Here is a 16,419-nt window from a genome sequence, read left to right as displayed (position 1 = left end):
AACCTACTCCGACAGTCTACATAAAACAAAAATGCACCGGTAAAAAGCCTGCATTTTACCTTTACCGATAACACTGCACAGATGCACCATAAAAACTGACAGACAGGACCAGTCATTAAGCTTAAAGTGGGAGGGCTAAACGACGGCTATTGAACGCTTTCTTCCACCGAACAACTACCTCTCATTATACAAGTCTAGACCTTGTTAATCCAGCTTTAAGGCGGGTTCATCTCTCGCCTGTTTATCTCCGTCAGTGTGCCGCAGGTGTCTTCAATGCACGCCTCCCCCTCCCCACAGCTCTCGGACCCCTCGCCCGCCCGCTAACAACATAAGATAACACATACTGTCACATCCCTTGATGAATTGCTTATTAGATTGTCGACGTTCCTGTGTTTTGCACTTATTTTCGCGCCAATATTTGCTGTCTCTTTTTTGCACGATAACGAATTTATGAGCGCCGCGTACGGGCCCGTTTACCCTATTAAGTTGTACGGTTTTTGCTAGTTACGTAAAGTGGTTAAAGTATTTAAGGTGAGGAAATTTAGATGTTGATGTGGAGGGAAATTGTGTTGTGTGTTTTACTTTACTTTTAACGCTATTAACACTAATTTAATACCTACATAAATTGACCTCCTTATACTTATTTTAGTGTTCGCTTTCTTGTTCGTGATTTAAAGAAATACTTAAACAAAGATAATAATATAATTTGTTAGAACATCTAAAGTTATTACAGACTGACTGCATTTCAATTGCATCCTAGCTGTAAAACTTTTGGGATTCAGATTTTGTGCGGTTCGCATAACTGCAATTGTAATAGAATGTAGTTCTAATGCAGTTCTGTGACATGGCTTATGTGTCTAATTAGATGATAATTAGGTGCAGTGTTGTTTGTTACTGAAATATTAAAATTCCATTATTTAAAGTCTCTTTATCCTTCCAAATATCTCAAAACTAAACATAAGCTCACAACTTTATGTCAACGAAGCAGTCATAGGTACATCCATCGCAAGATGAACAAAGTACCCACACCTCACCGAGCTTTCTGTTAGACCCTCGTGATAGGTGGCGAACCGTATCGCGTATAGAAGTATTTACATAACAACATCCTCGAAGGAGTAGGCGCCTCGACCTAATGATTTTTGAATTCATGTTTGGATGTGCTCACGGGTGAAAGAAACACGATGGGAAATAGGCGTTATTTTATGTATGTATGTGTGTAATATTTATAAACAAGAGAAGAGGAGATTTTATTTCGCATTGGAGGAGGTGTTTTATTTATAACATGTGTTTGTTTTAATAAAATTATTTATAAAACTGATAAAAAAGGATTACGAAACTGGTTACAAATGTACTTTTATCTTTTATTTCCGCTTAATACTTTTACGAAATATTTGGCCACGAAATCGAGCACTGCTTTTGTTAAAAAAAACCGAATTCGAAGCGTAACTCATCGTTAATGTTTCACAAAAGGTTTCCGATACAAAAAACGTGTATTCCGTAATATATTCGCGAAATTCATTAAAATTTTCAATAACGTCGTGCATACAATTCTACATACAAAGGGACTGGTGCATCTCTTTTAAAATAAATAAGAGCTTTTCATATTTTAAATGAATTTCACATTACATATGTTTGTAAATTAATGTTAATACGTCTCTTCATTATCTGTTGAAATATCATATTCGTGGAAAAGTCTTTATATGTAATTTTACCAAATCTTATACAGGGTGTTAGTGACATCGTAACGAAAACTTTGAGGGATGATTCAGACCATGATTCTGAGTTGATATCAAGTGGAATTTTCCGTCGCAAAATATAGAACTGAAAAGAATTTAAAAAAAAAATCCGATAGCAATTTCCACGTGATATCAACTCAGAATCATGGTCTGAATCAGCCCCCTCAGTATTCGTTACGGCGTCACTAACACTGTATATAAAACTAATCGTGCACAATATTTTTAAACTTGCGACTTGGTTGATAATTGCCATAGTATAATAACGGCCTCCATGGTCCAGTGGCTGAGCGTTGGACTCACGTTTCGGACGTCCTGAATTCGAGTCTCGGTGGAGACACATACAAAAACTATCTGTCAGGTTTCAAGTGATATTGTTTCACAGCTTTTTTTGTTTGTTGAACTGTGACGTCACTGGGCAAAATGTCATGTGACCAACATGTTAAAATAATTGATGAAAAATGTGTTTTTTTTTCTATTATTTAAAGATTTTTCGAGAAAATAAAATATTTTAAGAGGTGTAAAATAAGAAATTGTATTTTTTAAAATACTTATCCGAAAACTGTCAAGTAACAAATTGGTACCTATAGAGTCGCGAGCTTATATTATATGATTTTATGTTAAATTCTAATTTTAAATTTTCCTTTGTTACAGATGATAACCGAGGATGAGCTGTCAATTTGACGTAGCTAATGGTCACTAGTGCTGCCATGGAGCCAATAACCGATACCATCTTGGCTCCACTAGACAACCTTACCAGAAGAAGGAACAATCTCCGTTCCCTCCTAGAAGACAGAGGAGGCAGAATAGGCTTTAAAAGAAATGTCTTTGACAAAGACAAAGCTAGCAGTAAAAGTATAGACTTTAAATTAAGTGATTGTGAGAAACGTTCGAAGGGAGGGTTTGGTAGAAGGTGCTTTAGGCTAAAAACTCTAGTGATTATAGTATGTGTGTCGGTGTTCCTTGGGACGAGTTTGGATGCGGAAGCGAGAAGTGCAGGTGAGTCCAAAATATGCTTTTACATCACCACACACCACCACCACACCATTGGCCTTATACGTCTGTTTCAGACGATTTATGACGTCATGCGTCGTGCTTTTACATAACATAAACTGCCTATATACGTCCCCTGGGCACAGGCCTCCCCTCAATCAACCAAGGAGGGGGTATGAACTCCACACACCACGCTGCTCCACTGCGGGTTGGTGGAGGTGTTTTTACGGCTAATAGCCGGGACCAACGGCTTGACGTGCCTTCCGAAGCACGGAGTCATCTTACTTTTTCGGACAATCAGGTGATTCAAGCCTGAATATGCTTTTACTTACCTATATACATATAGGATGTTAGTGCCGCACCTCCGGCCTCCGTGGTCCAGTGGTTGAGCATTGAGCTCACCACCCGGACACAAAAAACACTTTGTGATCCCTAGTTTGGTTAGGACATTACAGGCTGATCACCTGATTCTCCGAAAGTAAGACGATCCGTGCTAAGGCACGTTAAGCCGTTGATCCCGGTTACTTACTGATGTAAGTACGGTAGTCGTTACATGAGTCATGTCAGGGGCCTTTGGCGGCTCAATAGTAACCCTGACACCAGGGTTGATGAGGTTGGTAATTCACCTCACAACCCACATGTTTTCAGTATCGAATTTTATTGGCAAGCATCATCGGTTGGTTCGGTTGCCGTACCCGCGGATTTCTCCAGCCGTGTTGTAGCTGAAAATCAGCGTTTTGTTCGTGAGAGCAAAAACTTGCGCTGAGCTATGACCGATTTGCGCTGCTACAGCACACATACATACCTGGCGTGTTTAATACAGAGCTTCGTCTCTGTTGATTGGTTGTCTGTATCTAATCTTTTTCATTTTGTATGCATGTGTGTCTGTAGACCAAATAAATGTTTTTATCTATCTATCTATCTATCTATGTTAGAAGAAGAAGTGCCGCACCGAATACTGAGGGGGATGATTCAGCTCATGATTCTGAGTTGATTTACTGTGCTTTCTTCTGCGGTGGATGATTCCACTTCAAATGATTGATGAATGTGGAGGTAGCAAGAGAAGTATGTCGGGATCGAAGCAAATGGAATTCTACAGTCTCTTCGCTTCGCTTACCGGAAATGGGCGTGAATTTCTGCCCGCATAGGTCCACGTGGATTTGAATTGTAGAAGGCGGCACATTTTTTCCATCCCCCATTTTATAAAAATAAAATAAATAAATAAAAATCGTTTATTACCTCCATAACATAATAGTAATAAGTTACATTATGACTTATTTAACATATGTTTGTGGAGGCTGGAGGCTAAACTAGTTTACCCTGTACTACAGGCTCCAGGCCACCACCTCCAGAATAAATATGGACACTAGGGAGTATGTTTATGCATAGAATAATTATGTTTAGTAAACTGAGTAATAAACGCGAAAAGAAAGAAAAAAGAATATTAATTAAAAAAAAAAAACAGTTTGAGTTTAAGTAAAATAGACTATACAGTAAAGTAAGTGTGAGTGAGTGTGTGTGTGTGTGTGTGTGTGTGTATATATGTGTGTATGTGTGTGTGCGAGTGTGTGTGTTTGTGTTATCCTTTTAGGGGGCGATTCCTGGAATAAAACTGTTCCATGTCCTTTCTCTTCTTTCATTACTTAAGAGCTGTGATCTTGTCGGTGGACTAACTGCCATTCCTCTCTTCTATCCACCAAATCCTTCACCTCCTAATACGACACGACCTGCACCTTCTCTTTGGCCTTTCTTGGACCACAAACGGTAGATAGAGTTAGTTTCGTATTTATAAATCTGTTGGTCGCAGTCCTAAAGTAGGTACATAATATTGTTCAATACTGTACATTAATATAAGAAGACTTGCCTAAATATTCCACTAAATAAAATTACAGAAAATCTCCTTTGTGCTCATGCTATGAAGTTAGGTATTTCTCTAGACTTTCTGAGATCTAAGAAGTATGAACTCTTACATAGCACGTCTACTAGTTTAGTAAAACGTCGGGAATTTATTAAACTGAATTTTCTTTAAACCCTTTGACTCATCACGTGGCTTTTGCTCAAAGACTAAGGATTCAAGCCGAGCCATTTCTTTAACGACCCACTACGGGTTTATGATTCTTTTCTAAAGTCTTCAAATTTTGAGTGCGTCTGGAAATTTTGTGCTTTTGAATGAATGCAGACGAAAGGTATTGAAAATTCAGAAGTACGTTTTATGAGAATATGTCCTAGTAATTTTATTTTAATTTTCCCTAAGCTAAATCCTTATTGATAGTCGTGATAGGTAGCCACTAGAGATAGACATCATTTATTAGTAATGAAAATTACACATCATAAAATCCCTACTTAATAGATGTCTTCGGAACAACCTAACAACATAGGTATTTTGTTTTTACCTCGATTAAAAATGCGATAGTTTAAAACGAAACGAAAGAAAGAAAGTATGATGTCCTATTTTAACGCAAATCACGAATTATTTTGTATTTTGAATCCAGTCCAGATTTCTGATCTATCCAATTTTTTTATAAGGGTTTACGTGCTGTCTTTTATAACGATCTTAACTATACGTCGAAATTCGAAACACCGTACCTACTCAAAAAATCGATGACCAAATACTTCAAAAATATCAATTACAATTATGACAATGGATAAGTTCGTGAATGCATCCCGCTGAGCGTAGAATCATTTGTATCAGAATCAAATGATACACGGAATGATAGAAAAAAGATTTGGAAACATTTCAAGGTTGATGTAACAATCGGTTCATTTATAGGAAATAGTTCGCTGATTCATATTAAGTATCATTGGGGCACGAAAAAAAGGTCGGAAAAAAGTGTACCTACTAATGTTACAGGTGATATTCCGTTCGTTGCCAGCAAAACTTATGTAAAAAGAGCTTTATTACGGGTACACCTCCCAAACCCTTTTGTTCCGCCGTTCGAGAGACCTCCGCCAGGCCTTGATTTGCCTTGGCTTACCTAGAAGTCTCTAAATAGACTTCAGACTCAGGTGGGCCGAAGTAAGGAAAATTTGTTCATGTGGGGTTTTTCGGATGGCTCGGACTTAAAGTGCAAGGGCACTGTTCCCCAAACGATGGAACATCTTACATCGTGTCCTGGGTGCCCGAACACGAACACGCGTGCAGAGGAGGATCTGATGAGCGCTGCAGATAGCGCCATACTTGTTGCCAAGTTTTGGGCCGATACTATTTAGTTTGCCATCGAGACGATAAGAAGAAGAAGGCAGATGGGACTGGAGTTTAAGAAAAAACAATTTGAAAAAAAAAAGCAGCCAGTGTCCTATTAAAGAGTTTTTACAGAAGCGACTGCTTGTTTGACCTTCCAACCCGCGAAGGGAACAGTTTCTCATTACAGATTAGGTCACAAACCTCCGTAACGCATTTTTCGGGATTGTCTAACATATAAAAAATTTAATGCATGACGCAAATCTCGCTCATGAATACCTAGAAATTCAAAAAATTCTAAAATATTTATTACCTAGATATCTTGAGCTTTCGATAGGTACCTAAAACGCGATTTGATTAGCAAGAAACAGCAACAATCGGTACAATTCGCAAGTCAATCAAAACATCAATTCTAAGATTCGTCTCAGACCACCCGTAGATAAGGAAAAAAACGTAAAACCCATTCATTTGTTACACCAGCCGTGACAATTTGCTTCCCAAGAACTCGAAACAAATGGCAAATATTGCTCACAATCGTACAAAAGATGTTAGTCATAGACTGTAGTGCTAAATTGTGAATTAACATTAACACACACAATGAATAAACCGCAAGCAATTAACGGAATTTTTGGAAAGACAATTTTGTGCTAAAATAAATGCCGTTTTCCTCTTATGAGTAACGTTAGAAAGTTTATGTTCCTGAGTCAAAACACCTCTGCCTATATCTTCGATGGAGTACTGAACCAGTCCTACTCCATCGGAGACATAAGCATGATGCTATGTCATGTTTATGATGTTATAAAACTATAAAAAAAATTCAAATATTTGACTCAGAGATACATAAATGGAGTAGGCAGAGGTCTATAGAGTTATATACACCAAATCCTCGCTCTGAATTATCTATGATTTAAACATGAATTTAAACTTCTAAAGTTGAATTCAGTGGTTTAGAGCCCAACCCGGGATTTTTTTCGGAACGTTTTTTGGAAGATGCGAGAGTGGTGTTTCAGGATAAGTAAGTGAAATTCTTTCGTATCTGCCTACCCCAACGGGAAGTAGGTGTGTTCTTACATATTTAAGCACACATCTGTTTTTGTCCACAGCTGGACTGAAGATTCCCAAAAACTTCGAAATGTCTCTTAACAATCAACCTACTACAAAAAACCACAGAAAATTCCGCATTCAAAAACCGTTTCTCGCCGGCATATTTACAATCACCTCTGACTTCCATTAGTGTTTTTATCTTCACTAAAACGTTGCGTAAATCTGAATCTAGGGAAGTATGTGCACATAAATCGTAGCTGAAACCACTCTTAAATCTTGAGTACACTCCGAATTTACTACTGAGCCACTGAGTATACAAAGAAACACGGAACAGCGTACTTTGTCTTTGTTTACTATGTTTGTTTGTTGGTAAGTGTTATTAATATGGAGTTTGTTGAGACAGGAGTTTGGGTATGCGCAACTTTTTGTATACCTTGTTGGTTGTTGTTGGAATAATATTTCGTGTATGTAAAAGATAGTGCGCCAGTTCGAACCGCGGTACGGGACTTGCACCAATGAGTTATTAATTTATCTCAAGTGCAGTTTTCACTAATACAGTTGGCTCGACCATTATAGACGGCGATACGGTTCACCTATCACGTTGGTCGAACAGAAAGCTCAGTAAGGTCGCAGATTCGAATCAACACAGGCCCATAACAGCACAGGCCTAAATAATTTGTTTTCGAATTCATGATTGGATCACATGCTCAGCGGTGAAGGAAAACATCGTAAAGAAACCCACATTCCTGAGAAATGCATTTTCGGAGGTGTGTGACCTAACCTGTATTGGGCTGGTTTTTAATTCGCGGGTTGGAAGGACAGACAGGCAGTCGCTTCTGTAAAGAATCGGACCTGTCAAATCTTCAGGTTTGCTAAAATAATTTGTTTTGTTGACAAGATCAAAAGGGGCAAATTAGATTCGCCAAAAATTTCAGACAAGTGAGTTAGCGACATCAGCAACGAATTGACCCAAACACTATAAACTTCAACCAGCATCTCCTCACAAAACGATGTTTTCTAGTACAAACATGATATATATTCCATACATCATTGTTCGCGTTGCTATTATTAAGAAATTAAGACTGTTAGTACGCATGAAGGCATAGCTTTTGTTAAGTGTATTAGAGTCGATTATCACTTACTACACCTCCTTAGCAGCTAGTGTAAATAGGTTAAAAATGCTACTATTTTGACTGTGAAGCAAATGGAGGGTTATGTGTTTGACCGCTATGTATGTACGAGACTCACTTCAGTATTAAGCTCCTGCCCTAAGATAATGTTATCTCAATGGTGGCGAACCAACATTTTTTTTTTTCTTTTTTTTTTAGAAGTTTACAATTTCCAGTGTTGGGGTTTCTTTTAAGTAACCAAGGTACTTGTAGTTGAAACCCCGCTCCGCCTACAAAACCAAATATAGATTATAAAGGTATATACTAATTACAATGTTCAGGCCTAAATGGCATTATACGGACCTCTAACAGTGGGAAGCAACCAACAACTTGTTATCTTAATTTACATACATACATAAACTCACGCCTATTTCCCACCGGGGTAAGCAGAGACTATAGAATTCTATTTGCTTCGATCCTGACACACTTCTCTTGCTTCCTCCACATTCATCAATCGCTTCGTACACGCACGCCGGTTCAGAGTAGATCGTATCTTAATTTGACAGGACAAAACCTGCTCTATCTATTTCTTGAAATCAGAAATCATTTATTGCAAGAAATATACGTTATTTACAGATCTTTTTACAATTATGGTAGAGTTTCAGTAAATTTCACCAACTTTGGCATGCATTTATATCTTATAACAGTCATTGAGAAAATTATCTTTTTCTTCTATCGTGTGGATTGTGACAACAGCCCTGGTGTCAGGGTTATTATTGAGCCGCCCTAGGCTCCTGACATGACTCCTGTAACGACTACGTGCTTACATCAGTAAGTAATAACCGGGACCAACGGCTTAACGTGCCTTCCGATGCATGGATCGTCTTACTTTTTGGACAGTCAGATAATCAGCCTGTAATGTCCTAACCAAACTAGGGATCGCAAAATGATTAATGAGTAAATTATCAATCAGTTATGTACATGACACATAAAAATAATACATTTAAAAATAGCTACAAAATTAAAATACATTATTTTCCTATTAATATAAGTGAAGAAGAGCATTAGTTTGAGTATACAAGCTTAAATTAGGTTAAGATTTAATCCACCAGAAATAGGCATCTATAAACTCTCTATATAGATGTTTTAAATAAACAAGTTGTCTGCTTATAAGATGTACTTACATATATTTCTTTTTTGCCACTTTTCCGTAGTCGGTTTTAGTTTTCATTACTCGGTTAATTGCAATACGCCATCCAATGGTATTATCAAGCGCTTCATAAAACTCATCCTGCATATAGAAACACGAGCACTAAAGCCCGTCTGTAAAACGGAAGCCATGTTGATAATCCCAGTCAATCCAAAAATATTAAATTCTATTTCCGAGTTTTCCGACCCTTTGCGAGCGAAACAGTCATCGACTAATCGACTGCGCAAAGCCTGGAAAAAATAGGATTAGTCGGCTGTGAAAAATTAAATTGTTATTTTCGCTAATTGCTAGCAAAGCAAAGAGCGAATTGGAAAAATGTAAAAAAATAACCAGGTAAGCGGAGTGGTCCAATCATACCAATAATCCATTAAGATTGTGCTTCGCTCCGTCGAACACACTTTCCAACTCCCGTGAGGTAAATATTTCACCCCCTCGCCCTCCCTAATGTATTCCCCCTCAAACCTCATCTTTCCTTCCCTATTTTGCATGAAGGGGGAATTTAAATTGTGTAATCTAACTTTCAATTCATTCATACATTCAGCGCCATCTCTGGGTGATAAATTGAAACTGGGATGGATTCTTACAGTCATTTAGCTTTCGGACTCTGAGGAAAACGGACGTGTCAGGAAATGATCTTGTTTTGATATTTAAATAGGTTTTCGAACATCGAAAACTTAAATAGTGCTGAAACATATTCCTTGCTTGTCATATTTGCATAAAAAAACACTCAATTGGGAAATTGCTTGAGTTTAATGCTCAAAACCTGTTTTTATAGTACCTACAATGCCTTAATCATAATTTGCGATTACCGTCTTGCGTGCTGTACCAAATTGGCTATTAAATTACCTTTACTATATTTAGATTCATAATCCTTCATGCCATTTTAAATCGGGCTTTTAACTTCGTTTAACCTAAACCTCACATTATTGTACCTGGTCGGTTTAATAATAAAACATTCTATTACAGCGCATAAAACGATTTATCCTAATAGGAAATCTGATAACCCAGTTTTAGCTTTCTGGGAAACCTTAAAAGTCAACGTTAAGAATGGGTATTTGTTTTTCTATTTCTAGCCGCCAGAGATGAAACTAACAGCCTCTATGGTCTAGTGGTTAGATCGTTCGGCTCACAATCTGATTCGATTCCCTGTAGGGACATTGTCGAATCCACTTTCTGAGGCTGTCCTTTGTTATGTCGGAACATTGCAGACTGAATTACCTGATTGTCCGAAAAGTAACATGTTCTTCGAAAAACACATTAAACTGTTGCACCCGAGTCCTAGTTACGTAAGTAAGGAAGTAGTCGTTACATGATCCATAGCAAGGACCGCTAGAAGTACCTACAGTACTAACCCTAACACCAGGGTTTGCCAGGTAAATCATACGAAAGAAGTTCAAGGGTAAAAATACGCATCAAATTGAGAACCTCATTTTTTTTGAAGTCGGTTAAAAAAGCGACCTATTTATCCACAGGTTAGTTCATTCGTTGGATATATCCAAGCATAACAAAAATGTCACAAAGACATTCTTTCATTCCCACATTTTTTGTACCAAACGCGCTCATAATTCTAGTTGTTTCCAGAAAAATTCAGAAATAGGTAACTATTTTGTTCGGGACAAAAGCGGTTCGTATTTGAAAAAGTTATGAACCGGAGCCGTACCCGTCGTGTTGTCAAATATCATTTTTGTCACTTTTCACGAAGCTTTGCGACATGCTCCCTTTGTCTTCATTTGGAGTCCCATTTTTCTTGTTTACCCGTTATCTGGTTAGACGCTAGCTGACGGAGCTAGGTAATTTTGTTCAGGAGCGCGCTTTAGCTTATTAAGTTATTACAGCTTTATAAAGCGTTGGTTTCCTTAAGATATGAAAAGATAAATTATACATAATGTCTTACGGTTAGCTACGGGGTATTTCCTTATCAAGTAGTGGCGTGATAAGGATGTAGAACATACTCAACTTTGCTGCTTCTAAAGTAAATTGAGTGTCGTCATAGTTCACTAAAGGATTATACCCTCCTATACAATTATGTACTAAGTACCGAATTAAGATGTTGTCTAACTATGGCATCCATATCCATAAAGTCTCAGAAATATGGCTTTGTCACCGAGTTCCCGAACGTCAATTCTCGCTACGGCGAGCCTCTTTATAATGATAGCTAACCAATAGCATATAATTATTATGACTTGAACATTAGTTTCATTAAAATTCGAAGGACTTATTTCGAGTCGCGTACTGTATCTGCTAACAAATAAAAGAGAAGGTGCAGGTCGTGTCCTATCGGGAGGTGAAGGTTTTGGCGGGAAGAAGAGAGGAATGGCGATTACTCCACCGACAAGAGCGCGGCTCTTAAATAGAGAGAGAGAGACTGTATCTGCTAGTTTTTTACTGACCTAACCGTGTCCTTGAAGCTATTCGAGTTTACACATATGTTTTTTTTTACATTAATGACAATTAATCGCAGTTATTCAAAGTGGTGACAATATTGTCTTCTCTACAACTTAATACGGGGTCCTCGTAACAAACAGTCGTCTACAAAAGCGTCTGTTTATAAAACAGTCGAGAGGTGTAACATTTTCATTTTCTAAATGTATCGTAATGAGATTACTCGCGTCAATGGCATAGCATGAAAAGTGTTTTAGGGTACTGCAGGTTAAATTGGAATGTACCTAGTGTACTCAAGTAATCTAGGTGTGCAGAAAACCAATTAACCGGGTGAGACCCCTCAGCGCTCCCCATTGGTCTGGCTAAGTAATCTACAATAAGTCACATTAAAAAAAAACACAAAACCTTTAGTCAGTTGAAGACTTCAGTTCAACTATAGTTACTACTGAAGTCCTAAGTGGTTGTAATGAACTGTAACAACATAACGGTCTCCGTGGTCCAGTGGTTTGAGCGTTGGACTCACTATCCGAAGGTCCCGGGTTCAAATCCCGGTGGGGACACATCACGAAAATCACTTTGTGATCCCTAGTTTGGTTATACGACATTACAGGCTGATAACCTGATTGTCCGAAAGAAAGATGATCCGTGCTTCGGAAAGCACGTTAAGCCGTTGGTTCCGGTTACTACTTACTGATGTAAGTTAGTAGTCGTTACATGAGCCATGTCAGGAGCCTTTGGCGGCTCAATAGTAACCCTGACACCAGGGTTGATGGGGTTGGTAGTCCACCTCACAACCCACACGATAGAAGAAGCCTATCGCATGCATAGTAATTCATGCTAGAGAGGACCAGATGAAAAGATGTAATCGAAACTGGCATAGATAAGACTGCAATACTGAGTATTTATGACTGCAAGTTGTATTCGGACTAACTGTGGCTCTGCTTACCCTATTAACGGTTACAAGCGTGTGTCATATATGAATTATAAAGTCTTATTTATTTATTTAACAGTTGTACACAGATTAGAATATAAAAACAATCAGACTCACAGACAGACAAACGGTTCAGCTTATTCCTAGGAGAAATCTCTTCCAGCAGACCAGGGAAGAGATAAACCTGAAACCTTATTAGCCTTTTTAAATCTTACTATAGATTACAGTCTGAAAATATAACGTCACGCTAACAATACCTAATCCATGAAAAGAATCAGAATCATTTATTTAACTGAATTATCATGGATAAACTTGTTGAAGGTCAATATAACATTTTTGAACTTACGTCATTTCGCAAGGTGTTATGGCTGAGGAGAAAAAATGACAAGAAACTGCAACAGCAACACATCTTTTAAAAACCAAGCTACGGGTCCTAATACTTCCGTGCGACACACCCTTGGCCGTAATTTTTGTTTCAATCCCCGGGAAATACTCTCGATTTGTGTTCTTTGTTTTGGTGATTTATTCATTTAGGTTAACAGCTCCTATTTTTTGTGGTGATTATGTTTCCAAGTATTTTTTGATGTTAAATTTTCCTCTTCTGAAAATTGGGTCGATGTCGAACACGTTCGAATTAGGCGCCATTTTCGGTAATTAGATCCAACGCGTCTCGTGTTTTATGGTACCGGGTTTTCGCTGGCTTCCGGGAGTTTTGGTAATTGATGGATCCTATAGAGGTTTCGGTTTTGATGTTTGGGTGCTTTGCTATTTGTAAGAGTAGCAGTAGGGGTGTTAAACAGGTCAAGGGTTGAATTATAAAATGTTTATCTTGTTTCTTATACATCGAGCATCCATCCGGCTGGTTTTACTGCCTCTATGGTCCAGTGGTTTACTGTAGGCTGATCACTTGATCCGAAAATAAGATTACCCGTGCTTAGGAAGGTGAGTTAAGCCGTTGGTCGTGGTTAACACTTACTGACGTATGTAGTCTTTACATAAGCCATGTCAGGGGTTTTTGGCGGATGTGGTTGGTCATCCACCTCTCCCACACGATAGAAGATCGACCAGGATATAAAGAGTATACATATTAGACTAACATAAGACAGAAACTGAGCTCGGTGGCTCAGCGGTAAACGCGCTCGGTCTTCGATTGTTGAAGTTAAGCAACTTTCGCAAAGGCCGGTCATAAGATGGGTGACCACAAAAAAGAAAGTTTTCATCTCGAGCTCCTCCGTGCTTCGAAAGGCACGCTAAGCCGTTGGTCCCGGCTGCATTAGCAGTCGTTAATAACCATCAATCTGCACTGAGCCCGCGTGATGGTTTAAGACTCGATCTCCCTATCCATCCATAGGGAAGGCCGTGCCCCAGCAGTGGGGGGACGTTAATGGGCTGATGATGATGAAGACAGAAAAACGGTCTTCGGTTTTTCATCTCACACCCTACACGAGAGAAAAAGATAGGTAGAAACATGATATTTATGTAGCTATGACAATAATATTTCGATATTAAGAAAATACACATAATGGATTATTGTTTTTATAGTACTCATCCGTGCTTAGAGAAACTCACAAAGAGAAAATTAAATTGAACTTTGAAAATTGACTTGAACCTGCAGCTCTTGTCAAGTACGACCGTGTGGAGTCAGTTTTTTTTTTTCGATTTAATAATAAACATATCTTTCTCTCTTTAAATTGTATTATGTAGGTAAAGTGTTGAACACTTTCCAGTCTTCCTGGAGATATAAATGAAAATACCCCGTGGTATAAAAGGAAATCACAAATTCCGCTATCCTTTATTATGTCTGACATCATCCTAATATCAACTTTATTATCCAAGTCTAGACAGGCACAAAGGAAATAAAATTATACAATTACAATTGAAAAAGAAATAAACATTGCTGTTAAAGAAATTTCCTTTTTTAATTATTCAATGGAAGGTCAGACCCATCGGCGGTAGAACCAAATAGACGCCTGATGTTGGTTTTTTCGCGCAGAATTCGCTGCGTTTTGAGTGACACAGGATGTCACAAAACTTCAACTTCCAATATGTAAAAGTCTAGATTTAAAATAGTAGTTTAAAAAAGAATTAAAAATTTTTTTTTTTGGAAATAACCGAATATCCGGATAGCATAATTTCTAATATTCGTTTTGTCCGGAAACTAAAAACGGATAATAAAGGCCCTACACGGAAGCGATAGTGATTATACATTGTTTTAAGTTTACGCGGTTATTATCATAATTAAAACACATAATAACGGGTTCTTACCGCGTTTAAATGGGGATATGAGACTCCCGATATTTCAAACGCGGTAAGAACCCGTTATTATGTGTTTTAATTAGCGATAGTGATTGGTCGAACGTTTTCGGGTGTCATTTCAGAACTGGTGTGGGGTAGAAAGGCCACATCAAAGCAATTCATCTAGAAAAACAATATTGCTATTTGACATTTGATTTCGTTGTGCACTTACTTTTATATGCGGAAATGTCAAAATGCTTTTTTAGATGAATTGCTTCGATGTACCCTTTGAAATCCTCTGATCTATTAGCCAGATGTGTTGACATGGCCCGTTTGACTATTATTAGGAGTATAGAGGTAGTAACGTCGATGGTCAGACCTGAAAAGAGAATTTCGAACAAAAATTGCAATCACAGCTAATGAAGGAGGGGGGTGAGGGGATGTACGTCTGTCATCAAATTAACTTTTAGGAAACTGTGAAAAAAAAACTTAAAACGTGTACAACGGAGGTGCGGAGACAGGGTTCCGTATTGTTTCTTATGTCAAATTACAATGAATGAAAACATTACAATTACATCATATCTCTAATGTTTAGGAAGGTTGTTTCTTTTCGTGTTTTCTATATAGCATAAGTATTGTAATAGCTGTTAACTCATTTATAACAGTGTGGTATTTATCACGTATTTTTCACGATTATCACGTGCTCAACGGTGAAGAAAACATCGTGAGAATACCCACATTTCCGAGAAATGCATTTTCAGAGGCATGTGACCTAACCTGTATTGGGCTGGTTTTCCTTTCGCGGGTTGGAGGGTCAGACAGGCAGTCGCTTCTGTAATAAACCGGACCTGTCAAATCTTCAAGTTAGGTAAGCGGACAATGTGAAAAACGGGATAATGCTAGGAGGATGATGAGTTTATGTATGAAGGCCCAGGCTTTTCAATTTCGCTACGGTATTCTGAAAGCGCGCAAAGAGTCCAGATGGAAAGTGTTTGCCCTCTCAAATTATTCCCGAGGATTACGATTATCCTCTAGATAACTTTGTACGAATCTGCAGAGATTTGAGGAGGTCTCTCGACTGTGTTTTTTTAGCTCCTACTCAGTATATAAGCCTCTAGTTAGTCGCTGAGTCCGGAGTACTTTTTTTTACGAATTTTGGTACTAAGAACTTACTCATAAAAAAGTAGATAGGCAAGGCACTGTGGTATGGTACACCGACTTGCTTCTCAAACGGGAAGCTCCGGTTACAGACTAGCTACCAATGAGTTATTAATTTATCTTAAGTGCAGTTTTTTTCCCGACGAGCTCTGACCTGGTGTGCGCGTGGAAAACGCAAAAGGGGGCGGCCCAAAGTGACCTGGCGACGCTCGGTTGACCGGGAGTTAAAAACTTTCCGCATGTCATGGGAGCAAGCTACAAAGGCTGCAAAAGATCGCTGGGAGTGGAAATCAACAGGGGTAAAAAGATTAGATGAAGCAGTTTTTTTAGTATCTAAAATGTTGCTATATTTAAAAAAAACTAGACATCCACCACAGGCTTCGTCAAAAGTAATTGGAGTGTAATTGTCACTAACACAGTTGGCTCGACCATTATATGAATGG

The 16,419-nt window shown here is 38.3% G+C and overlaps 1 protein-coding gene across 3 annotated transcripts in view; it reads left to right on the top strand.

Annotated features, from left to right (window-relative positions):
* LOC126377811 (latrophilin Cirl) overlaps window positions 1–16,419 on the top strand; it is a 471,420-nt gene that overhangs the window by 270,079 nt on the left and 184,922 nt on the right. For all 3 annotated transcript variants that reach the window (XM_050025678.1, XM_050025677.1, XM_050025680.1), the window contains exon 2: window positions 2,388–2,732. In XM_050025678.1, coding sequence (XP_049881635.1) covers window positions 2,426–2,732 — 307 coding nt within the window. In that variant the 5' untranslated portion in view covers window positions 2,388–2,425. The remainder of the gene's footprint in view (window positions 1–2,387; window positions 2,733–16,419) is intronic.

The sequence above is a fragment of the Pectinophora gossypiella genome, chromosome 24 (genome assembly GCF_024362695.1).
Source record: "Pectinophora gossypiella chromosome 24, ilPecGoss1.1, whole genome shotgun sequence".
Lineage (NCBI taxonomy): Eukaryota > Metazoa > Arthropoda > Insecta > Lepidoptera > Gelechiidae > Pectinophora > Pectinophora gossypiella.
Note: the sequence above shows the minus strand (reverse complement) of the source record. Positions and strands in the feature narration are given on the sequence as shown.